General features: G+C 43.4%; 1 protein-coding gene across 3 annotated transcripts in view; it reads left to right on the top strand.

Moving 5' to 3' along the window:
* The window catches only part of SDC2 (syndecan 2), a 122,758-nt gene that overhangs the window by 13,394 nt on the left and 82,787 nt on the right, over positions 1–26,577 (top strand). Inside the window, exon 1 of one of the 3 annotated variants that reach the window (XM_086336019.1) lies at positions 1,458–1,547. The exons of 1 other annotated variant lie outside the window; for it this stretch is intronic. Coding sequence is in view for 1 of the 2 variants with exons in the window: in XM_086336014.1 (XP_086192140.1) it covers positions 7,461–7,589 (129 nt within the window). In the remaining variant the exon portion in view is untranslated. Of the gene's footprint in view, positions 1–1,457; positions 1,548–7,263; positions 7,590–26,577 lie in introns of those variants that run through there. One more of the 3 variants, XM_086336014.1, reaches the window with a different exon arrangement.

Here is a 26,577-nt window from a genome sequence, read left to right on the forward strand (position 1 = left end):
TTTTCAGTGTAAAATCGGGAATTATAATATTTTGCTTTTGGGTTAATTTTCAAGACTCGCCTCTATAATGACTGAACACTTGTAACAAAAAAACTAACCCACAGTAGATGTTTTAAATGCATTTGGTTCTCTTTCATTTCAGCGTTAAGTTTTGTGATTCTGGAATGTATCATATATGCATCAATATGTATGCATGTGTCTTGTTTCTCGCTTGCATTCTGACCCTTGGCACCAAGGGACATACATTTTCACACAATTTATGAGCAGTTTGGTTTTCACTAAGCAGGGTGTGATGCTGCATTGTTTGTTTTTTTGTATTTCCTGCATCATCCATTTCCTGGATTATATTTAGGTGAAGCTCAAAATAGACTCGCATACAGGTTGGAAATTTAGTTAATACTTGAAATATCTGACCTAGTACCTGGGATTGTAACTGTAAAATGCTTCAAGGTGGTCAACATTGGAATCCTATTGTAAACACTGATTCATCTGTTAGGTGTACTAATGAATTAAAATCTTAACTTCATTTATGTCTCACCTCTGAACTCATTTAGCAACTTAGCAGCAGCAGCAGCAGCAGGGAATATTTTTAAAATTTTAATTTCATGGCTGCAATCACCATCTGCAGTGATTTTGGAGCCCAGAAAAATAAAGTCAGCCATTATTTCCACAGTTTCCCCATCTATTTGCCATGAAATTAAAAGATGCTTACTCCTTGGAAGGAAAGTTATGACCAACCTAGACAGCATATTGAAAAGCAGAGACATTACTTTGTCAACAAAGGTCCATCTAGTCAAAGCTATTGTTTTTCCACTAGTCATGTATGGATGTGAGAGTTGGACTATAAAGAAAGCTAAGCGCTGAAGAATTGATGCCTTTGAACTGTGGTGTTGGAGAAGACGCTTGAGAGTCCCTTGGACTGCAAGGAGATCCAACCAGTCCATTCTGAAGGAGATCAGTCCTGGGTGTTCATTGGAAGGACTGATGTTGAAGCTGAAACTCCAATACTTTGGCCCCTGATTCGAAGAACTGACTCATTTGAAAAGACCCTGATGCTGGAAAAGATTGAAGGCAGGAGGAGAAGGGGACGACAGGGGATGAGATGGTTGGATGGCATCACTGACTCAATGGACATGGGTTTGGGTGGACTCCCGGAGTTGGTGATGGACAGCGAGGCCCGGTGTGCTGCCGTTAATGGGGTTGCAAAGAGCCGGACACGACTGAGCAACTGAACTGAACTGAAGGGAGTATTTTAATTGTATTTGAGTTGATTAGATTTTGTAATTGTCCTGATTAGTTATTGGATGAAGATTTATATTTGGTAAGGCAGTTGTTATTGTTGTTTAGTCATTTGACTCTTTTGTGACCCCATGGACTGTAGCCCACCAAGCTCCTCTGTCCATGGGATTTTCGAGGCAAGAATACTGGAGTGGGTTGCCATTTCCTTCTGCAGGGTCTTCCCAACCGAGGGATTGAATCTGTGGCTTCTGTCCTGTCTGCTACATTGTAGGCGGATTTTTTACTGCTGAACCACTGGGGAAGCTGTGGTAAGTTAATTTATGTTACTGTCTATCAACCAGGTGCAAAGCTCTTACTTGTCTCGTGAGTTATAAAGAAAAGACATGATACCTACCTTCAAGCCACTATTATGTATCTTTTGATTATTCAGTGTAATTACAGATGGGTTGGACCCATATTTAACATATGCATTCTCTGTAAACTGTGGATCACTTTGTTTTTGTCTGAATCTAGTTTGGCATACCTAGCAATCACAATTGCCTGAGAACTACAGTTGAGAAGGATAAGAAGAACTGCTTGTAGAAGAGAAGTCACTGCTTTCCCAGGCAAACAAAAAGTCTTCCCTGAAGTGGGACCGTGTCTTAGAGAGAAACCAGAATTAGACGTTGGGTTTTGATGCTTTTTTCTTTTCCTCCATCTGCTCTGCAAGGAAAGATTTCCGAATGTTAAAATGTACAAAAGGCACAAAGAGCAAGAAATTGTTTAGAACCTGAGGAGTCTATTGATATTTGTATCAGGGGAGAAAGAAATCTTACCTTTCATCCGATTTAATTCTCCACACTCTGTAAGCTTTGGAATCTTAAAGATTAGAGCTAGATCTTATATTATGTTTGAACAGTTGATCCAAAGGTCTTAGTTGATGAATCAAAGAGGTATAAAAGTGTTGGGATGATTTTCATTGTGTTCTTTTGGATTCTGCCTTTTCAGGGTGTAACAGTGGATTTTGGGGCTGGAATGGACTTGTCCAAGATCACATAGTTAGCTAGTGGTAGATGTATAAATTGGGCACAGGCTATCTGATTTATTGCTGTTTGTTTTCTTACCATAACACATTTCCTGTTTGGCTCCTTCTTCCTCATTCCCTACACTGATGACTAGCACTTAATACACTTACTTCTGGCCATGTTTGATGAATAAATGAAGTTCCAAGTGGAATGCACATTATTTGTTATATACTGTGCATCGACGTGGTTCATGTGTTTTTGTGCAAAATGAATATTTAAAGTGATGTTTAGATAGTTTCTGAGTTTCCAGCCAGAAATGACTCCTTTATTGTCTGTGAACCTTTTGGCTTATTCGGGGAGGAGGGCTGAGAGCACTGAGATCTGGGAGACCCATAGAGATCAGGGACTGAAATCAAGTTGATTTGTAAATCTTGGAAAGATCGTAGGCAGAGATAAAAGCTTCTTGGAGATTAGAATCAAAACTAGAAGCAAAATCCTCATGAATTAATACCACATTTTATGTGAATAGCAAACTGCTGTTGCAGGTTGAAGGGGAACATTCTTTGGATTTTTAGACTAAAATTATGTCAGTGCCTTCAGGGAAAAGAGTCTGTGGAACTGAGGGCCCAAGTAGAAGTGCTTTTTCCAGTGGTGGGTGAAGGTTTGTCTTCTGACATCTTTTCTCTTGAATACTAATGTTGTAAATGTTAGTGTAGTAATGTAAATACGTTTGAGCCCTAGTTTTTCAGAAAATAAGTCTGTGGGATGATATTTTGAAGAAATGAGTTTTGTTAAAGGACAATAACACAAGACATTACCACCCCGATGTACTCTGTGCTCAGAACTCTGATAGGCACTTCCCATTTATTACCACTCTAATTGGTGGTATTACTTGCCACGGCTATATTTTAGGTGACTGAGCAGAAGTCAGATCCTCAGTTTTTCTACCTTTAGACAGACCTGGTTTGATACTATACTCTTCAAGAGAGCAGTGAGGGTTGAATCACTTTTTAATGCAGTCTCTGATGGGTGCAGACCCCATTAGTGATGGGTCAGACCCTTCATTTGCATTGTTGAGCTAATAGTCTAGGTCACCCATTTCCTAATTTCTTTACCAACATTCAGCATCTTACCTTGAAAGCTTTTCTCCACAAGCTTCAGTCTGGTAATGGGAGAACTGAGTGTAGAATTAACAGGAAACTCTTTAAATGCCAGATCTGCTGGTACCTGGCTGCAGGGCTTTCAGCAGGTTACTTAGTTTTCTCATCTATGGAAAGGAGATGAGTCACAGTAGCCGTTCATCGAGATCCTGTGAGGATTAATGATCACTTAGGAGAGGGCCTGGCGTAAACTTGGCGCTGGTCCCCGGCTGACGCACATTGAAACGGATGGCCAATAAGATATGTTGATCAAAGAACCTTTTTTGAGGTTTTAAACCTGAGGCTGAGAAGACCGATGGTGCTGCTGACCAGATAGGAAAGACAAAAGGAGAGGCTGACTTTTTTTTCCTTTCTTTCTTTTTTTGTGGCTGTTGTGTTTTGGTGATAAGAAGAGGTGTCTTTCCTCTTCAGCTCCTAGTCTTCTGTGAAGAACAAGTTCAGGATCAGTGATTCTCAGTCTTTCCTGGACATTAAACTCACCTAGGGAGCTTTTCAAAGCTTTCTGTGCCTGGGCCCCACTCAGGACCAATTAAACCAGAATCCCAGCCAGCTGGGAAAGCTCCCCAGGTGATTCTCACTTCTAGAAGATTTGAGAACTACTGTTCTGGATGCTTGTTTGATCTTCCCCCAGCTTCTAGGAAAGACCGAGGGCAAGAGGAGAAGGGGGCGACAGAGGATGAGATGGTTGGATAGCGTCACTGACTCAGTAGACGTGAGTTTGAGCAAACTCAGGGAGATAGTGAAGGACAGGGAAGCCTGGTGTGCTGCAGTCCATAGAGTTGCAAAGAGTCGGACACGACTTAGCGTCTGAACAACAATAACAGCTTTGAAGGAAGTCTGGCACGCAAGATTTTGTCCTCTTAAACCCACTGTCCACTGCACGTGACCAGCCACGTGGAGTGCAGTGGCTTCCCAGGACAGATCTGCTGCTGGGCACAGTCTAAGCTGCATACAATTGGGAAATACTCGCACCTTCCCAGGGCTTCCCTTGTGGCTCAGCTGATAAAGAATCTGCCTGCAATGTGGGAATCCTGGGTTCGATCCCAGGGTTGGGAGGATTCCCCTGGAGAAGGGAAAGGTTACCCACTCCAGTATTCTGGCCTGGAGAACTCCAAAGAGTCAGATACCACTGAACAACTTTCACTTTTCATGCCCTCCCAGCCTTTTCCTTTTCTACCCTGCTCTTCAACATCTCTTTCTGCTGGTTCACACTCTTCTGATAATTATGTTGGTGGATTAGGATACATGTGAGAACTCTTTAGACAAAAGATTATACATGTATAAATTAAATTTTTCCGAGGACGTCTTTAAAAATTTGAAATATATCCCTCGCCTTTTGAGAACTCTCCTCGGTGGAATGAAGGGTGCCTGTCTCTCTGGTCTGGTTGCAGCAAAGCATGTTTGGTCAGCTTGTTAGATTTGCCTGAGTTCAGGCTTTGAGCAGAGAGATGGTGTGTTTGACTGATTGGAAATGCATTCTAGGGCTTGTCTGAATGTACCGCTCATGTGTAAGCCGTCTACACGTGTCTTAATGATGGCCCTCTTATTGTAACTGCACTTCAGTTCAGCTTTTTGGACCTGGTTCAAGTCGAATTAATTCCATGGAACTAGAATGTTTCCGGTTGGAGCTGGGAAGAGAGACTGCTTTAGGCTGTCCTGTGAATAAGACATCCGAGTTGTCTTTAGTTCTTGCTTAAGTAAAAAAGCAGCAGCCCATTATCCACTCTATTCATAGTTTACTTTGTTCAGATAGCTAATTCGGGAGCATGTTTGCCCTCGCTCAACTCTAAAACACAGTTTTCCATCCCTTGAATAAAAGGGGATATCTTTAATTGACTCAGGGGGAAGAAAAAAAAAACCTTGTTTAAGAATTCTGGAGTTCTCAAAGCTTTTAAAAACGGCTCCGCAGGATAACATTAAAATGCTGGCCCTTTAGAAACTGCCATTCAACATGGATCTGTCCTACAATACAGTTGGAAAGAAGTATTATTCTGAGCAAGCTGTTAAAGTGAGCTGTTTGCTATGATTCATAGGCTTTTAAACCTGATGAGTCTGTAATAGCCAGAATAAAATTCAGCATTATTACTGTTTATTATTTTGGTGAGAACAGGGTTAAGTGTGTCCTTAGGAAAATATTAAGCCTTCACAGAGACTAGTCTTAGCAATTTAGGAAGCAGACATGTGAGTTCTTCTCCCCTCCCCCAGTGGAGGGCACGGCAACCCACTCTAGGATTCTTGCCTGGAGAAACCCGTGGACAGAGGAGCCTGGCGGGCTACAGTCCATAGGATCACACAGAGTCAGACATGACTTAAGCGACTTCGCACACACACATGCACACACCCCCAGTGTATCCTGATAGATGTTCCAGAGCACTGATAGAATACAACTGGCAGATAAAGGCATTTGCTCTTAGTGGAAATTTTGGTCTGTTGGAGGCATTATTAACTCTAGCATTTGCTCAGGGGTTCTCAAAGTGGACAGATCAGAGTTTCTGTATCACCAAGGAACGTGTTAGACATGCGGGTTCTGGGCCTAACTCCAGGCCAACCAAATCGAATCTGTGGGTGGGATCCAGCAATCTGAGTTTTTAAAAGCCCCTCGGTTGATGTCTGTGGCTCAGTAGACTTTGAGAACTCCTGAGAAATGATTCTCATCCCTAACAGTCCAGGCGCCACTAAAGGAGGGCTCCTGGGGGAGCCCACATGTCCATGGGCTTTTGCTTTGTTTCGCTGTTTGTTTCCAGCTGCCTTTGGTGATTCCGCTGTGCAGGCAGGCTTGTAGACCACTGCTTTAGGGCGTCACTACCAAAAATGGGGGCCCTGTTCTGGCAGCCTGAGCATCACCTGGGAGCTCATTAGAAATCCAGAACCCCAAGCCCCACCTGAGACTGCTGACTTCTAATTTGCATTTTAACAAGACTCCCAGTGACTCATAGGCACATTATAGTTGGTGAAACACTACTTTATAGAAATAGTGAGTTCCCTTTACAGAAGCCAGCCCCTAGAATGCCCTTAATTTACAGTTCTGTTGAGGAGACAGAATAGCTGCTTCGGCTTCTGTGTGATGTTGACTCAGGGAAGCAGGCAGTGGTTGGGAAGAAAGGGATGGCTTGGGAGATCCTCCTGGGACTGTTAGGCTTAACGGTAGCCCACAGCCATCGTCATTTAAGCAGTGAAGACACGGTCAGGTGCAAGTAACAAAAATCCTAGCTTGGATCGGCATGAGCAATAAAAAGGAACTCTTGGCCGAGATAATGCAGAAGCCCAGGAGTCGTTTTGCCTTCAGTCTGGGCTGCATCCAGAAGCTAAAGTATCAGGTCTCAGGTTTTACATGTCTCTCAGTACAACTTTCCTTTCTTAGGTTTAACTCCCAGGACTTATACTGATTAAGGTAACAGCTCAGCTGTTGTTAAAAAGAGATCCCCAAATACAGTGTCTTAAAATAGCTGTTTTATTTCCTTTTGACATAACAGTCCAAAGACAGGGCTGCTGGGATGGTTCTGCTGTTTTTACATGCAGCTCTCATCTGTGGCTCCAAGGTGGCTGCTTCATCTTTACTGTCTCTCAGCCAGGAGAGAGGGTCAAGGAGAAGATGGGCCCATTCCTTTTATTTTTTGGCCATACCCTACAGCATGTGGGACCTTAATTCCCCAACCAGGGATTGAACCAGTGCCCCCTGCGTTGGAAGGTGGAGTCAGTCTTAACCATTGGACTGCCAGGGAAGTCCCTGTCCATTATTCTTAAGGCCATAGCCTGGAAGTGTATGCATCACTTCCACCTATTAATACACCCCTTTGGTCAGAGTATACAAGATGCAATGCAGGTTGGGAAATGTAGTTTATCCACGGGCAGCCACATGCCTGGTAAAAATCTGGGGAGGTTGTATTACTAAAGACAGGAAGATTTTAGATATCGATGACAACTAGAAGAGACCACTCCCCTTGCGGTGGCAAGATGGGTCTGGCAACTCCAGGTTAGCAAGCAGCCCATCCTCTCAGCAGATGTGGTAGAAAGAGCTTCTCTTTGCCAATCATTCTACTAAGAATCTGAGAAGAGCATGTCATTGACTCTTGATTGGCTTGACCTGACTGTGTCTGGCCTGGGCCACGAGCATCATCCCTGGAACTATAAGTGGAGGAAGAGGCTGAATCCCTTAGACGGTGCTGGGAAAGGCTTGGCTCCCCAGGTAAAAATGGGGGGACTGTTAACCTGAGGGGGGAGAATGAACACTGTCAGAGTGGGACACCTCGTCTTCCCTTCCCTGTGCTCTGGCTCTTACTATAATCCCTTTTCTTTCCTCTTTCAAGCCTGCTGCTGCTGCTACTGCTGCTAAGTCGCTTCAGTCGTGTCCGACTCTGTGCGACCCTATAGACAACAGCCCAGCAGTCTCCCCCGTCCCTGGGATTCTCCAGGCAAGAACACTGGAGTGGGTTGCCATTTCCTTCTCCAATGCATGAAAGTGAAAAGTGAAAGTGAAGTCGCTCAGTCATGTCCGACTCTTAGCGACCCCATGGACTGCAGCCCACCAGGCTCCTCCATCCATGGGATTTTCCAGGCAAGAGTACTGGAGTGGGGTGCCATTCACCTTACTTGATTTTTCCAGAGTAAGATGTTTGGCACATGCAACATTTGGCCTTGGGGCTTACACTCCTGAGGACCATGTCTTGGAAGTGGGCTCATATCTTGCAGGGGGAGAGGGGGTCATAACTGGGAAGGGGTCCTAACTGGGAAGCAGAGGTTGTAACTTGGATGTAGGTTCAAGCATTGCCCTTTATTCATGTGAAAACTCCTGCATCCATCTATTTAGTGACCAGTTAAATAGCAGATGTAGTACAGAGTAAACTTACACTTTTAACTGGCATTTGGACCTAGACAGGCGAGGGAAGTGGAGAACTTGGGGGTGCTAAAGCCAGGGGTAGGGAGTGCTTACTGTCAACTTAGTTGTGTATGGAATATTTGAAGATTATTGGCACATTAGATAAAAAACATTTTAAGAGCAAATGTATTTGATGAGTTTACTAAACAGGAGAGTGCGGCAATGTACTTTTGATGTCTTATTTTAGTGATTGGTAAATATTAATAAAGGAAAAGATAAATTTGTTTATCTTTGGTAAATGCTTTTTTAAAAACATTCTAAATAGTTTGCATCTTTAACAGCAAAAGATTGTGTAAATAGAGGTCTTTAGTACATCAAACAGTGATGAATGTTATAAAAATGATGAATTGTGCTGTTTACTTCTCATTCTCAAGGTTTTGTTTCCTTTAATATGTATATTTTAGTAACTTATTCATTGCACAAAAGATCTGAGGTGGTTTCCAAGACTGCAAACTTTTCCACAAACTTTAAAAGAAATGGTATAAGTGGTTGAATTATATGCAACAGGAGCATTTTTAAAGCATACTATGTTTAAAAACAGTTGTAACAGTTAAATGATAGAAAAATAATGCATAATATTCAAAATTACATGCAGTTTCCAAGCCTCTCAATGCTTATTGTCCTTTTTAATAAAAATATGGATTGCAGGCATATCTGATATAAATGAGTTAAAATTTCATTTGCCCAGAACTTGGTGTATTACGTTAATAAGATTTACCCAAAACGCTATTGTTGGTTTTAAATATTAAGAGATGCCTCCTAGTGTTGCTGTTTTTCTCCCTGGGCATTCACTGCTCTTGTGAGCCTTTACCAGGCTGCTTTTGTAGTTTTGTGCCTTGAGGTATAAATAGAGACAGAAAACCCAGAAGATTCAAACTAGTTCCACATCAAAAATTATTTGCAGATGTGTTTAGTATTCATTCAGAAAAGCTTTTTAGTTAATTTCATATAAAACTATTCTCCTTTAGCATCTCCATGTGCGAGAGCTTGTATTTATTTTACAGGAAAATTTAAAAACAAAAGTATTTTTCTGGAAAGCATCATCATCTTACAAGCACCAGGAAGACATGATTTGATGGCTTACATCTGACCCTTTGCCTTCTTAGATCTTTCATTGTTTTGGACAGTTAGGAATATAAAGGGTGGTAGCTTCCGAGGAGACAGATTTTGATTGAATAAAAGAAAGCCCTTTCTGAAAGGCAAGCAGGGATGGAATAGGCCACTTCAGAAGCAGTGAGGCCCCAGCCTAGAAGTAAGTGAGCATGTGCTTGGATGGCCATTTGTTTGAGATCTTTAGAAGAGATTCAGAGCATCAGCTGGCTGGGAGGTTAGTTGACCTTTATTGCTTCCTTCTAACCTTAGATTCTATTGTTCTTATAATATTTTGAAGTTAGACACTGAGCAACTTAAAATAGATTTCCTTTCCTTTCCTAAGAACTTGGTTTTAGACTACACATTGTTTCCTTAGTCGAAGGACCAATTTGCTGTCCAACTGAAAATTGGACAGATTTCGATTGGCCAACTTTTAGGGGACAGGGAAACTATTGAAATGTGCTGCTGCTGCTAAGTCGCTTCAGTCGCGTCCGACTCTGTGTGACCCCATAGACGGCAGCCCACCAGACCCCCGCCGTCCCTGGGATTCTCCAGGCAAGAACACTGGAGTGGGTTGCCATTTCCTTCTCCAGTGCATGAAAGTGAAAAGTGAAAGTGAAGTCCCTCAGTCGTGTCCGACCCTCAGCGACCCCATGGACTGCAGCCTACCAGGCTCCTCTGTCCATGGGATTCTCCAGGCAAGAGTACTGGAGTGGGGTGCCATTGCCCTCTGACATTGCCTCAAACTTCAAGGGATCTTTACAGGTGCTTAAAACAGGCAGAATGGCCAGCTTGATTGCCTAATGTGAGCCAGAGAGGTGTGTACCTGGGGGATGAGCAAACTCAAGTCACAGCGAGGGGCCAGGACTTGAGGGCAAAGGAAGAGTTTCCAAAGGATGAGAAGCAGCTAGTCTCCAAGCCAGCATGGAGGGTGGTAGGGAAAGGAGCCACGTTCCCAGTGTGTCCAAGCGGTGGGAGGTCAGCTGAGCTGCCCAACCATTCACTCCTCCGTTACTTTTTGACACACAACCCAGGTTCTTTGCTTAGACTGGATGAGGCAGTCATGCTGTGTCATGATCACCAATGACCCATGGGCTGTGAAAGTCGCTCAGTCGTGTCCGACTCTTTGTGACCCCATGGGCTGTAGACCATGGAATTACCCAGGCCAGAATACTGGAGTGGGTAGCCTCTTCCTTCTCTGGGGCGGGGTGGGGGGTCATCCCAACCCAGGGATCAAACCCAGGTCTCCCGCATTGCAGGCGGATTCTTTACCCGCTGAGCCACCAGGGAGGCCCTTATGGCTTTCCTTATGAGGCTTAAGCTACTATTGTGAAAAACACCCCCGAAACAAATGATGGGCTGCAGGTTAGGAACTAACAGGAGGACGGTAGGTTGGGAACCGTTTCTGTACCTCTTCACGGTTGTCCACAGAGCACCTGCTTCATGTTTTCTTGTTTATTCTGCGTGAAGCAAGAGACTGGTGGCCAGGTAGCCACAAGACTTGGGTTCCTATAAGCTGGCCTTTCTCTGCCAATAACCAGCAGTGACCTCTGGCACATCTCTCAGCCTCTTCTGTCTCATTTTCCCTATTTCTAAAATCCATGATCTCTGCCACGGAACGTGCTATAGCTCTATAATGGCTGAACTTTCTTTTTTAAAGGAAATAATTTTTTTTTCTCCTTTCTACCTACTGCCTCGGAATAAAGTTTTCAAAATTCCAGTCCACATTGCAACATGGTACTCTGTTCCCTTCTCCTTTGTCAGCTGAGTACATTGGTTCCAGTTGTCATTTAGAATGCTATAATCTTCATGACTAACCATTTCCTCTCTCGGAGACGCCACTCCATCTAGCTGCTGTCGCTCAGATTTCTTCCTCCCAAATAGGAGGATGGAGGTTGCTTCTGAATATGGGAAATTGAAATTTTTTGGAGTAGGAGGTGAAATTCTCACAGTAGGGAGAATGTGGTCCACCTGCTGGAGGCAGGAAACAGCTGCAGGGTGAAGGCCAGCTGTCCTTCTTCTGTGGATTAGAGTTCCCAGCAGATTTCTTTCCTCATTTTTAGTCTCTGAGTATTACACACTACATGTACAGTTTCGTTGTCCTGGAATCTAATAGTTCTGTTGAAAACTGGCAAGCAAATGCACTCTGGGAAGTTCCTGAGGCTTCGAGTAGCTTAAGTATGGTAATCTGGGGCGGGGGGGTGGGGTGAGGGCGGGTCCCAAGGACTGACTGAATCTCCTCTTCCAAAGGTGGTGGACATTTCACCCAGTACGATTCAGCCACAGATTTTCAAATTTGAATATCTCCCAAATGCCTGTGAAGTTGATGGCCAGAATTATTATGAAAAATGCTGCCTAACTGTGATCACGACACACCCACTGATTTACAGCTCATTAGCCCCAGGACTGCCCAGAGATGCCTTTCCAGGTGGATGGGTCTCCTTGCTCAAGTACTGTCCTCACGCTGCCTGGATTAGAATCATCTTGGGGGAGGGAAGGGGTGGTTTATTGAAAGTGCACATTCTTGGCTCCCACCCTCGACTCTGCATTTTAACGTCCAAATACTGAAGTTATAGAATAACTGCTCTAGGCTGGAGAACTAGAAAGCTTGGAAGGACTTTCTATGGACTCCACCTCTCTGCTAATAACCTTTTTGGTGTTTTTATTTCTGGTCTGAGTGGTTTAGTCGTTAAGTCGTGTCTGACTCTTGTGATCCCATGGACTTTAGGCTGCCAGGCTCCTCTGTCCGTAGGATTTTCCAGGCAAGAATACTGTAATGGGTTGCCATTTCCTTCTCCGGCGGATCTTCCTCACCCAGGGATCGAACCCAGGTTCCCTGCACTGTAGGCAGATTCTTTACTGATTGAGCTCCCAGGGAAGCCCTGGTCTGAGGTCCTCTATTAAATACGAAATTTGACGCTGAACTCAGGATCAAAACATGCCTTGGATTATCTGAAAACAGTTTATTGTTAAAAAAATTGTTTGCTTGGCCATGCATCACTGGCAAACAGTCTTTTCTTTTTGCTCTTTGTAGCTGATGTACATATATTTGTGTGTGTGTGTGTGTGTGTGTGTGTGTATAATTTAATAGCTTTCTTAAGATAGAATTCATATACCACAAAGTCACCCATTTAATGTGTACAGTCTAGTGATTTTGGTATTTTCACAGTTGTGCAACATTTGCCACAATTTGATTTTAGAACATTTTTCATCACCCTAAAAGGAAACCCTCTCATTCCATCAACAGTCAGCTCTCATTCTGCCCCCACTAAGTCCTAGGGAACCACTAATCTGCCTTCTATCTTTGTAGATTGTCTCTATAGTTTTGTCTGTTCTGGACGTTTTGTGTAAGTGAAGTCGTATAATATGTGGTCTTTGTGACCAGTTTCTTTCACTTAGCATATTTTCAAGGTTCATCCATGTTGGTACACAGATGAGTACTGAATTTCTCTTTATTGCCAAATAATATCTTGTTATATGGATGTACCAAATTTTGTTTAGCCATTCATCAGTTGATGGACATTTGGATTATTTCAACTTTTGAGCAATTATGAACAATACTACGGGGCTTTCCTAGTGGCTCAGATGGTAAAGAATCGGCCTGCAATGTGGGAGACCTGGGTTTGATCCCTGGGTCAGGAAGATCCCCTGGAGAAGGAAATGGCAACCCACTCCAGTATTCTTGCCTGGAGAATCCCATGGACAGAGGGGCTGGGTGGTCTACAGTCCATAGAGTCGCACAGAGTCGGACATGACTGAAGTGACTGAGCAGGATGAACAATACTGTTCTGAAAATTCATGTACAGGTTTGTGTGTGGACATATGGTATTGTCTCTCTTGGCTGTATACATAGGAGTGGAATTGCTGGGTCATATGGTAACTCTATGTTTAACATTTTGAGAAACTGTCAAACTGTTTTCCAAAGTAGCTGGAATATTTTATATTTCCACCAGCAGTGCACGAGGGTTCTCTGCATCCTTGCTAATACTTCTTATTATCTGGCCTTTGATCATAGTCCTTCTAGTGAGGGTGTCATGGTACCTCATTGTGGTTTTTTGTTTACCTAATGACTAATGACGTTGAGCGTCTTTTTGTGTTCCTATTAACCACTTGTATTTCCCTTTGGAATATGTCTGTTTAAATCTTTGCCCACTTTAAAATTGGGTTATTTTTCTTATTACTGAAATTTGAGTGTTCTTTATATGTTCTAACTGCAGGTCGCTTATCAGATATTTAGTTTGTAAATCTTTTCTCCTATTCTGTGGATTGTCTTTTCATTCTCTTGGTAGTGTACTTCAAAGCACAGAAGTTATAATTTTTATTAAGTCATGTTTATTTTTCTTTTGTTGCCATATGTGAGGAACCCTTTCCTCACTTTATTCCTATGTGTTTTAAGAATTTTCTGTTTTTAGGTCTTACATTTACATTTGTAATCCATTTTAAGTTAATTATTAATTTTTGCATGTGTTATGAAGTAGAGGTACAGCTTTTTTTTTTTTTTTTTTGCATGTGGTTACTAGGTGTCCCAGCATATTTTGTTAAAAAGAATATTCTTTCTTTCATTGCATTTTCTTGGCACCCTTGTCAAAAATTATCATAATGACCAATAGACCATAAATATAAGGATTTATTTCCAAACTCTTGATTTTACTCCATTTATCTGTATGGTCTATATGCAGTATTATATGGACAAATTTATCTATATAAATTTATATATATATATCTGTTAAATATATTTAATATCCATTAAATAAATCTATTGAGTTGAGTCGCTCAATCATGTCCGACTCTTTGCGACCCCATGGACGGTAGCCTGCCAGGCTTCTTTGTCCATGGAATTCTCTAGGCAAGAGTACTGGAATGGGTTGCCATTTCCTTCTCCAGGGGATCTTCCCGACTGGGGGATCTAATTTGGGTCTCCTGCATTGCAGAAGGATTCTTTATTCTCTGAGCCTCTTACCTGGTGGCTCCCTGTGTGTGCTCGGCCACCCCTTAAACAATGGTATGTTTTATCATTGTTGCCTACACGTGTAACTATAAGAATAAAGGCAGATGGTGATTGTAGCCATGAAATTAAAAGACGCTTACTCCTTGGAAGAAAAGTTATGACCAACCTAGATAGCATATTCAAAAGCAGAGACATTACTTTGCCAACAAAGGTCCGTCTAGTCAAGGCTATGGTTTTTCCTGTGGTCATGTATGGATGTGAGAGTTGGATTGTGAAGAAGACTGAGCGCCGAAGAATTGATGCTTTTGAACTGTGGTGTTGGAGAAGACGCTTGAGAGTCCCTTGGACTGCAAGGAGATCCAACCAGTCTATCCTGAAGGAGATCAGCCCTGGGTGTTCTTTGGAAGGAATGATGCTGAAGCTGAAACCCCAGTACTTTGGCCACCTCATGCGAAGAGTTGACTCATTGGAAAAGACTCTGATGCTGGGAGGGATTGGGGGCAGGAGGAGAAGGGGACAACAGAGGATGAGATGACTGGATGGCATCACCGACTCGATGGACGTGAGTTTGAGTGAACTCTGGGAGTTGGTGATGGACAGGGAGGCCTGGCGTGCTGCGATTCATGGGGTCGCAAAGAGTCAGACATGACTGAGTGACTGAACTGAACTGATCTCATATTTTATTGGTAATTCTGGTGAGAAGAGGCTAGGAAGCACAGAAGAAGGGGGATTGAAGAGACCAGTGCTCTTCGTTTAATGGTATGAAAACCCTAGGCACGTGCTCTCAGGATATTTCTTGGTTATTTTAATGTTTAACGATAAAATATGTGGCATAGAAAGAGTAAGAAACAAAACTTTGCTGTGACACAGTGGGCTTCTGCCTTGTGGTAATAGTTAGGAAGGTGGCCTTACCTTGAGAGCAGTTATGTTGCAGATAAATAGCTGAAACTTCTTTCAGAAATGTCTAACTTTTGTTCTTGGGTTCATGGGAATTTTAGAGACACAGGCTTTTAATTGTTCACAGCTGGTGCGTGAATATAGTGGTAATAATAATTAGGAACAATACGGTTCACCTCTCAAGTTGTTAGTTTTAATCCATTAAAGTTTTTTGATCTGAAGTCTGGCAGCGTCTTCCAGTGGGAACGTTTGGAGGGGTTCCATCCTAGTTTTCAGTCAGGAAGTATGCGTGTCTGCCTTGTCTCGCTAATTTGTTACAATGATTTCCATGGTTTGATTTTCATATCTTCCACCTAAAAGTACACACGCAAAACCAGCCCACACTCCAGACATCCTTACTACTTGAGCAGGTGCAGCAGGCACCACGAGCCTGGATCAAGCATATCTGGGGAGCTTGCGGCTTCGGGTGTGGCCCCCCATGGCCACTTGATGGAGATGGGAGCCTTGTTAGGAGAGGAAAAAGTGAGTTTGAATTACGTGCTTGTGAATGGAGGCCAAACGTCAGTGTGGTTGCCACTCATTACTTCCTTGGGATGAAAAGAATGCTTCCAATTCCCTAGATAGTAGAAGCAATCATAAAGCTGACTTTATAAGTTATTTATTCCTCCCACCTTGCTTTTTGTCAAGTCTTCAAATTCCAGAGTATTAAGACAAGTTTCTGGAGGCATTCACTCTCCATGACTCCATCTTAGGGAAATTTTTCTAAGTGATAAATGTTTATTAGCGAGTAAGTATGGATTTCCCTGGCTGTCCAGTGGTCAATTCTGCATTTCCACTGCAGAGAATGTGGGTTCAATCCCTGGTCAGGGAACTAAGATCCCACATACTGCATGGCACAGCAAAAAAAAGAGGGGGGAAAGAGAAAGAGAATAAGTATTAGAAAAACGTGTATTCTTGAACAGTGATTCAATGAAAGCAGTATTCTGAGAAATTTTAAAGCAACAACAAAACAGTTTTCGTATGAGAATGTGTAATTATATCAGATTGTTAAAAGATACCTCTTTCACCTTGGATACCTCAGGGTGAAAAAAATCTTAAACTGACATTGCATATGTGAAAGAAATGTAAATCCTAATTTTGGTTATTTTTAGAAGTTAGTAGTAGAACATTAATTACATGAAGAAATTTATAGCTTCTCATAATTCACGCTGACCCCTGGTTTGGCTGAGGCAGCCCACTCTTGTGTTCTGGAACTAAGTGATTTCTCCTAGCACATCCTCTTTTCTTTTCCCACAAGACTTCCTGGAATAAGACGGCGTTTGCCAGGTAGAGTTGATACAAGAATCCTGCCAAGATAACTTTGTGACGACAACCTTTTTTGCTTTTAAAAGTACACATAGTAAAAAAGCTCCCTTGAATCTACAAATAAAACCCATTTTATGAAGCTAGGTTGTTATTCACATTGTACTTCCAGGAAAGCAAATTGGAATTAGTTTTCATTTCAGAAGGCCGTGAAAGTGAAGTGGAACAAGTCAGAGAGCCGTGGGAGAGGTTGTGACCTTGTGGAAACACCAGGTCAGTACTGGGAATTAGTGTGAGATCCCCAAAAGCAGCAATTTCTAAGTGGGTGATTTTTGTCGTTTTATTCACTTTTGCTAGCTCATGAAAAATTGTCAGAGTGAACAGAGGGACAGCATTAATCCCCTGAATAAGGAGCCTTTGCATCCCTACCCCTCGAAGACTCTTTTTTTTCATCCCAACCTATTTGTAGGTGATCAGCGTGCGGACACTGTATGTGCTTATGTCTTCTAAGTATTTGCTTCTGGAGAGCCAGCTTGAAAAAGCAAAACAGAAAAATCCATTGGCATTTTGAGAGTTGAATCCACAGAAGATGTTGTTTGCAATGTGCTGAAAACATAAGGTTCAAACAGCCGGAACAGGCCTGGTGCCAGGCAGTTTTACTGGGAGAGAAAGAGGAGGTCTGAAGCAGTCCTTTTAGGATTATCTCCAACTCAGCAGCTGCTGTCTGAGTTTGATTATGCACATCCTGCTCCGGGAGACCTGCCTTAACCCTCGGGCCCCTGGGGAATCTCAGGCCTCTCTTTAAACAAAAGCCTCTTCCCCTGGACACCCAAGGGCAAAAGCCAAAACAATATGGAGGTTAAAAGAAAGTGGAGCTTTTGAAGACTGGATTTGAGAGAACAGTCTAGGAAGGAAACTTGAGTGCAGAAGTTTGGAACTTGCAAGTGCCTTTTAAGACCCTCTGATTTTACAGATGAAGGAGCAGAGGCTTGGGGAAGTTAAGTGACTTAACCAGAGAGAACTAGTCAGAACTGAAATTCAGGTCTCCTCGCCTCCCTCCTACCCCCCAACCCTCACCACCGTACCCCTCCAGCCCCGCTTTGTATAGGATCACATGCTTTAAAGATGGGGTTCTCACTCCCATATAAATAACGCATTGTATATTTTTTAAAATTGAGTCAAAAGAGAAGAAACGTTGAAAGAGCATTTGGAGTTAGGAGCTGACCAGGCGTATTCAGATTTTTTTTTTCAAGCGGCAGTTTCCTCAGTGTGTAAATAAGTGGACCAGTAAATAGATTATTCCAGTAAATTCTGCATAAGATTTTTAAAGGTCAGTTCAGTTCAGTTCAGTTGCTCAGTTGTGTCCAACTCCTTGCAACCCCGTGAACTGCAGCATGCCAGGCCTCCTTGTCCATCACCTGCTCCCGGAGTTTACCCAAACTCATGTCCACTGAGTCGGTGATGCCATCCAACCATCTCATCCTCTGTCATCCCCTTCTCCTCCTGCCTTCAATCTTTCCCAGCATCAAGGTCTTTTCAAATGAGTCGGTTTTTAAAGGTAGAACCAGGCATATTGGAGAGGTGTTGGGAGGGAAAAGTTGAATCTAGGAAGATGGTTCTGAAAACTAGGAAGGATGTTTGTGTAAGGAACTCTTTTATTCAATGATTGTGGTATCTGGAGCCGGGCTACAGCCTCTGAGGATTTATGACCTCCAGTCTGGAGAAGGTAGGTGGGCTTCCACTATCTGTGTTGAAGAATGCATGTGGAATCCTTGAGCCTAAGGCTGACCAGGTAACGAAAGACTTTGTCAGAGAAGATAGCTGCCTAGAGTTCTTGGAGAGGAATGTGTGGTTGGTTGTTTTACATTTGTGTTGGGAAGTGAGAATTTTCCCTGCTCTGTGGTTGAAATAAGGTGAAGTTTGGGAAGCTAATTTCTTACAGAAAATAATACTGAAATCCAGGGATATTACTAAAATGTGGATCCTTTCTCTTCTTGCCCGGTTAAAGGACTGAGCTGGTAGAGTTTTGTTTGGTATAACGGCACCGGGTAACATTGTTGACCTAAAAGGGTTTTGATTAAACGAGAGACAAAAATCAGAACGATCTTATTCACTAACATGCCAAGCGGATTTGCAGCCTATTTTTATACTTTTTAATAGTGGAATTTTTATTCTCCTTTTAAGGTTATATTGAATATGAGCTGAGTATCCTTTTCTACACCCCACCATCCTTTCTGTGAAACCTAAGAGAAAAAGACTTATATTTAGGATACCCTGAGATACCCTGGGATGTGTTTCTTTGCACTTAATTATCTTTCTAGGATTTTGGTGACATCTGTAGCTGAAAATAAAAGGAGCGATGGGTGATCTGGAGCATATCTCAAACGGGCGAATGTGAGAGTCTTCTTTTAGAGCTATGCCTTAGGAATACCTTTTATTTAGTGGCCTAATTAGGACAGGCCTGTGTCGGTTTATTGATTGACAAGCTTTTGAAGTACCTGTTGCCTGCAAGTGTGAATTTTTAAAGCAGTTACCTGATTTTTTTTTTTTTTTCCCTCTGACTTGGAGAAAAGTTAGGGCACAAGAAGACGCTATATATTATTTTCCTTGTTCTTCACCAAAGACAGAGTTTTGGGTTCTTTGGAAAAAGAAGTTTATCTGAAGGTCAGGAGCCCTTTCCTCCTTTGTTTCCCTTAATTGATAGCAGCGGCTCTTTGTCCCATTGGGATACATTGTCTTAATGCTATTCTTATGCTGTAATGATATCAAAGGAGGCAACTAAAGTGATTTTCTCTGTAGGCAATTATTCAGTTTATGATATATTATAAAACTTTTTGAAGAGCTATTTATACTCATAAGAGAGGGGAAGTAGCTTAAGGATCTATGATCTTTATTTGAGATAGTTACTAATCTATCTAATTGGATCTTTAGAGCAAAATGGGCAGTTTGTGGATGTGTAGTGTAAGATGATGGCAGCCCACTCCAGTGTTCTTGCCTGGAGAATCCCAGGGACGGGGGAGCCTGGTGGGCTGCCATCTATGGGGTCGCACAGAGTCGAACACGACTGACGTGACTTAGCAGCAGCAGCAGCAGCAGTGTAAGATGAATTCTGTGGAAGTACCACCTTGGAACTGTCAGCTCGCCCAGAAGTGACATTCCTCAGCTGGGAACTTTCTCTGGGTTGTTGTTATTCAGTCACTAAGTCATGTCCTATGATTTGTGACCCCACGCCAGCCTTCCTTGTCCTTTACTATCCCCCAGAGTTTGCTCAAACCCGTGTCCAGTGAGTTTGTGATGCCATCCAACCATCTCATCCTCTGTCGCCCTCTTCGCCTCCTTTCTCTGGGAAGGGTGTATTTATATATATATGTCTATTTCTGGATTAGTTTCACACAAGTGAAGTGTCTTTCCCACCTGCTGCTCTTTGCCTGGGGTTGGAATTTTTCCCTTTTAGTGCTTGTCACTTGGCCTTTGAATGGAAATGTGTCCTCCCTTTCAGAATCAGAAGATTGTGTAATTCATCAGGAAAAATTTCTCCGAAGACTCATTAATTCAGTTCCTCCATGGCAAACTCCCCACACTACAATGATAAACCTCTGAATTTGAAATCCCTTAAAATTTTTTTTCTTCCCAAAATGTGTACAATGAATTTCTGAGCTGCTAAAAATCCCACATTGTATCTCACTGTCATTCTCTGTAATCTCTTTTTAGAGGATTTGGTGTTGTTTGGCTGCTCCAGCTAAACCACATTAACACGAAATTCAGGCTTTTGAAGTGTAGAAGCAGTGTGGGAAGAATAACGGGAGATCCTAGGTTTCCTTGAAGAAGAAAGAGGGATATATGGTGAATACACATGAATGTCCCTTCCCCGGGGCCTCTGATGGTAAAGAATCCGCCAGCAATGTGGGAGACCTGGGTTTGATCCCTGGGTTGGGAAGATCCTCTGAGGAAGGAACTGGCTACCCACTCCAGTATTCTTGCCTGGGAAATCCCATGAACAGAGGAGCCTGGTGGACTAGAGTCCATGGGGTCACAAAGAGTCAGACACGACCAAGTGACTAACACACACACACACTCAACCATGTTTGAAAATGTGACTTAGTAATTTTGTTTGGCAGTTAAGCTTGTTCCCGGTGCCTTGGGCCTCTTCCAGGAGTGGCACTTGGAGTCCTAGGTACTGTTGGAGAGGAGCCTTTCATTCTTGGCGTTCTGGGGGAGATTTACGTCTGTAAGCCGGATAAAAATACGTGGCAAGGTGATTAGTTTAATTGGCCCACTAGTATAATTATTCAGTAGGAGGTGACTGTGGGATGGCTACTGTAGCCCAAAATGCCTGGTAGGAAGGGGGAGGAGACTCACTGAAAACAGCAGCAACGTTATAAAACGTTGGTTTAAATGTGCATTTAATAGCAAATTATCCTGTCACTTTAAGAAGGATGGAGGGATTCTTAACTAAGTGGGATTAGAATCCAACCGCCCCCCCACCCCCCCCACCCCCCCCCCCCGCCCTGCCGCGCACCCTCCAAAAAAAAAAAGAGGTGGGCTTTTTTTGGCAAGGATAATTGTGGGGAATTCTGTGAACGATGTCTCTCCCCTTAAGTAGTACCGGGGGTAACAGGATTTAGTGGATGTAAACTCACCCCAACCCTCAGCTAGTCACCCTTCCCCCAGGTGTTGCGACAGGCAGGGTGGCTGCAAGCTGGTGTGGCCCCAAGAGTGGGGGTGTCCTGGCTTCTTTCAGAAAAAGCCCAGTGGAAGGGAATGTGGTCAAGCGGCGGATTTTTCTTTCACATCAAAGGGCAGGGAATGTTGTGCAGACAGTGAGCTAAGGAGGAGGGAGCAGCCCTTTCGGTGCGCTTTGGGAAAGTATGTGTGGAACGCGGTGGTTCGGGGACCAGCACCCCCCCCCAACCCCCCAGAGGGTCCAGGTGCCTGCCTGGTTGCTGTGTTCCTGGAGCCCAGTGACCGGAGGCTGAAATTGCAGCCAGATGAACCGAAAATAAAATTGATGGCTTTATTGGACATTCTTTTCGTGAAATTTAACTTTCTAATGTGCACATTTATCACTGTGGGGATGGCATTATCCGTGGCTGACCTTTCGTTTGGGGGAGCTGCCACTTGCTGACTGCTGCTCCCTTCAGCTCTGCTTTGATTCCTCTCCACATCTGCTGAACATGTGAGATAAATATATATATATATACACACACACATATATATATATGTGTATGCATGTATATACTTTTTCCTCTGAAGCACACTGAAAACTGGCTAGAAAGATTTAATGAAAATCAGTCAGAACTAATTTTAGCTAGCTATTCCAGTTTAGGGTCCGGGCTCTCCGGGTTTCTTTTCAGATGTAGACATTATGGCTTCCTACAAGTTGCTGGGGGGAGCATGGGGCAGCATGGGCAAGGCTCTTTGTGCAGGAGGCTGGGGGTCTTTAGCTTATTTCCACCCCTCTCCACACTGCCCCCCCGTTAATGATTTGGGGGTGGCTGGGAATCATAAGCCCGCAAGGCTTGTTATCAACGTGCTCAGTAATATTTAAAAATCTTCCTTCCTTCCTTCCCTTCCTCCTTTCCAGTAGGCATCAGAGCACGGTTGTGGTTACACCTAATAAACCTCAAAGACTTCCCTGGACTGTTTAATGGGACCTCATGGAATGACAACCCACTCCAGTGTTCTTGCCTGGAGAATCCCCATGGACAGGGGAGCCTGGTGGGCTGCAGTCCATGGGGTCACAGAGAGTGGGACACGACTGAGCGACTGAGCACGCACGCGGTGGAGTGTCATGCGCCCTTCAGTGGGTGGTGGGTGGTTCTTATTTTGAAAAGATGTGATGGCTGAGGACTTTCCAATTATTACAGTCTTTCATGGGATCAGAATTTGAGGGAGACAAGACTTAGGCCGTAATTTAACAGGTCATTGGAGCTTCGACACGAGTGTTGGGGGTGCTGGAGGCATTGGGTCACAAACATAAAATTGCACTCTGTGTTTCTGCTTGCTCCAGAGAAGTGGCTGGAACACCTGCTCTCGCTTCTTCAGGAGAATCCCAGTCAGGATGTCACTGTCTCCCCAAGTGCTCCCAAATGTTTGTGGCTGCCCACTCCCTCTCCCTACGACACCCTCTGTCTCATCTTTGGCCAATCTGGAGGCAGGAAGTAGTGGGACTTCCGGTTTGGGTGTGAGGTCACTAGGGCAGGAGGTGGCTTTGTCTTGGACGTGGTCATCTCTCACCTTGGGGTTGATGCAGCCTCCCCATGCTCAGCCTCCCACCTGTGCTTGGTGAATACTGCTCGGCCTTATTGCTGCAGCACTGGACGGTTGACTTAGGTCCCTGGACAGATTCCTTGTCAGAACACCCTTCCCAGTAGAGGGAGGCTGCACCCTCCTGCCCCTGTGTCCTGGTGGGACTGCATTACCTCTGATCCGCTTAGGAGGTAGGGACAAGGTTCTTGCCCTAGGAGCTAAAAGTCAGGCCCTGTTGCTCTAGTCTTTTCCTCCTCCTTAAACCTTCCTTATGATAAAATCTTCCTCTGCTGGTCAACCCTCCAGGCAGGTTTGCTGAACTCAAACAGAAGGTAGTGCTTAGAAGCGTTGAGACTCTCCTCCTCCAAGATCATGCCTTACGACAAACTGGATTCCCAGGTCTTTATTGATTTCTGGGGGTTTCCCTTGATAGTTGCATTCCCCCCGTCTCCTCTGGAAAAAAGCATTATTTGGCCTTACTTTGGCCATAAATAGAATCAGAATGAGACAAGGAACTCATGTAACTGAAAGGGTGGTCATCACAGTGCTTCCAGAGGGGAGGACTCAGGATGTTTGCATATCTCTTATCAACGTACAGAGCTTTTTTAAGTTTTACAAACTTATCAAGATCACTTATCACAGTAACTCTGTGGGGTGGGCGTCATTGACCTTGTTTCACAGGGGAGGAAAGTAGTCACCCCTTGAGGTTGGAGGAGAGGCTGAGCAAAACTAAGCATTTGATCCAAAGTAAAGCATCCAGTGGTAGAGCCAAGCCAATGGTCTTGGCTCTTCGACTTGACTGGTAGTGGTTTGCCTTGGAGTTTTTCTCTGTGATTTGGGCCTGGGCCAAAGTGGCTTTGTACCGATTTCTGTAATAGGTCTAAATCGATTAGATTTCAGTAAATACGTACTGATCATCTGTGATTCAAGATTTAAACATAGGAATCTTTAAAGAGATGGCAGACTTGAAGTTTTGTAGAGAATGAAGCATCAAAAATCATTTTACAGAGACAAAAGAAAAAAGTTACAAGTTTACATGCTTGATGTACAGACTGAAACCACCCTGCTATTACATAACAATATGTGTTTCTCGTTTTGCCTCGTGTGGCCAATAAATGCAGAAATTTCTTCACTCTCTTCTTTGCGTTAAAAAGGTGAAGCAAATGTCTCTAGCCTGTTTTCAGTGCTATGAGGGAGAGAGAGGAACTTCTTTCTAGATTATAGGAGTGCAAAGGGAATGGTCTCCTATTAACAGTGGATAGATTGTACCTGGAGACCAGTGGAAATGCCATCCCCATTGAGGGGAGGAGAGCAAACAGTTGAGCAAAAAGTGAGGAAAGGTCTTTCCCATTTCTTTTTGAGTACGAAGGGCCTTTGTAAGAACTTGGGGTACATCACAAAGACAAAATGGTCAAGCCAGGGAATCCGGAATTGGATTCTATATTGATTCCCTTGCATGCCACTGTGGGTTTCACTTGGCTCTGTTGACCCATCCGTAAAACCGGGATGGTGATACAGCTTTGAGGAAGGCTTGAAAGGTACTCACAAGGTCCAGGATCTGCAGGGGGTGGAGGTTGGGAGCTGGCCACCAGCCTGGAGGAGAAAGGCGGGTGTCCTCTGGAAGGTGATGGCTCCATGCAACTGTCTTTCTGATGTCTGCATGGCTCTAGTTCCTAATACTTGGCTCTGTGTTCGCGTGTCAGAGTCACACTCTTCATTTTCCATGACTCCTGTTGATTTTTGGCATGGACGCACCCAGGATTTATTTCTACAGCTAGCACTGTGATTGACCCATAATGGGTGCTCAGTAAGTACTGGTTAAGCGAATGTACCCCAAGGGGAAGAGGGACAGTGTGCCTATTCACAGGTGGGGAGAGACCGTGCCTGGGGACAAGTTTCGAGCTTCTTTATTTCTGCCTCTGGAGTGTTTGAATGCACGCTTCATAGCAATGGAGGCAGTGCCGCCATGCCATAAACAGCACCACGATCGGTCTTTGTTTCCCACTGCGTTGCCCAGGTCACTGCTTATCAGGAACAGTGCGGAGGGAGGAACCGCCCTTCTCCCGCCTCTGCTGGGTGCTTTCTGCCTAAGCTAGCCACCAAATTCTCAGGGCTATGTTTGTCCTTCTCACAGAGAAATCTGATCATGGCATTCTCCTTCCTAGTAAGTGCCCTCAGTGGTTCCCTGTCGCCCCAGTAAAGTCCATACTCCTTGCTCCTGGGGCACAGGGCCCTCTGACCTGGTCCTTCTACTGTGTTGGATATCAGGACCCCCTTGGGCAGCCCTGCAGGCTGTTTGGGGGTGAAAGGCAGTGGTCGGGGGTGGCGTTGATCTACCAGATGGAGTTAGATCTGCTGGGTTTAACTGGGGAATTTTAAAACCTGCTCTGAGTTGGTCTCCAAATGAGCCGAAAATCAGCTTATTTGGGACACATCAATACAGTACACTAAGAAAAAGGCATTGGATGTTTGCAGTAGGAGTGCAATAGTTCATGTTAAGGGACAGAGAAAATCGCGATGCTAAAGGATCTTTGCATATAGTCTTCAAACACCTACTCGATAAAAAGTGTTTTCAACTGACCCTGTAGTTTATTTGGAAGAATATATATATGTTTGTATAGGAGCACATGTATCTACACTTGCATATATCTTTTTAATTTGGAAAATAAATGAGACAGAGACTTGTATTACTGGAGATTGAAAATTGCTGTAAAGCTATAATAATAAAAGAGGATGACGTGAGTGTAAAAATGTACAAACAACCAAACAAAATAGCACTTCTCAGAAATTTTCAGTGTGTGGAACAACAATTATATGGTAAGTCCTTGGGAGAAGGTACTGGTTATCCTGTGAAGGTTATCCAGTGAAGGAGGTTGTGAAATTGGATACTTAAAAAAAAAAACCCACACAACCTATTTAGATCTTTGCCTCAGGTCATCACCAAAATACCATTCTTGTGCATTGGGTTATGTATTTTTAAAACCCTAAACCAAAAAAATATTGAAGGATATTTGATCTCTGAGTAAGGGTGTCTTTTTAAGGCTGAAAGCAAGAAGCAGTGGTTGCTCAACTTGAGTCATAAAATTATTACTTTTACCAAGGAATTAACAAATGACCAATAATGATCACTAGTACCAAAAAATGCAAGCCCAAACAAGTATTCATTCTTCTAACATCATATTAGGCAAGATTTAGAAAATGCGAATACTCAGTACTCATTAGGATATGCTTAGACATCCTTTCAGGAAAGAAATGTAGTTTTAAAAAGTCTAGATATTTTTAAGTGGTTTGGATTTTATATATACTGGGGGAGTATTTCTATTTAAAGACTAATGTAAATTATTTAAACGTGAAAACCTCTAGTTTTATATCCTTGGTTTTTCATCTTAGTTTTGTGGTTGCTTTTTAAATAACAAAGGCCCTTTGGCCTTTGAGTTGTCCAAAAGAGAGATACCTACAATTTAATGCTTTTAAGCATATACTATTCCATATAAAATAGGGCAAAGAGATAAACCATCAGGGAAAGCATGACTTATACAGGGGTTTTGTGACTCTTAATATTCTAGAAGACCATAATGAGGCATTATATGTAAAAGACAAGTCAGCCTAGACTCCAGTTTCAGGACTGTTCACATTGTAAGTCACAGGGTGACTTGGAGCACACTGCTTTAGCTCTCTGGGTCTTAACATCCTCATCTGTAAAATGGGAGAGTTGAGTTAACTCACAGTTTCCCAGCTAGGATGGTGTGGCACAGCTGTGCTGAGATTCTGATGGGTCTGAGACCTCGGGGCCACTGAACAGAGCCTGTG

Source organism: Bos grunniens, chromosome 14 (assembly GCF_055505025.1).
Source record: "Bos grunniens cultivar Pamir isolate PY7600 chromosome 14, Bosgru_T2T1.0, whole genome shotgun sequence".
Classification (NCBI taxonomy): Eukaryota; Metazoa; Chordata; class Mammalia; order Artiodactyla; family Bovidae; genus Bos; species Bos grunniens.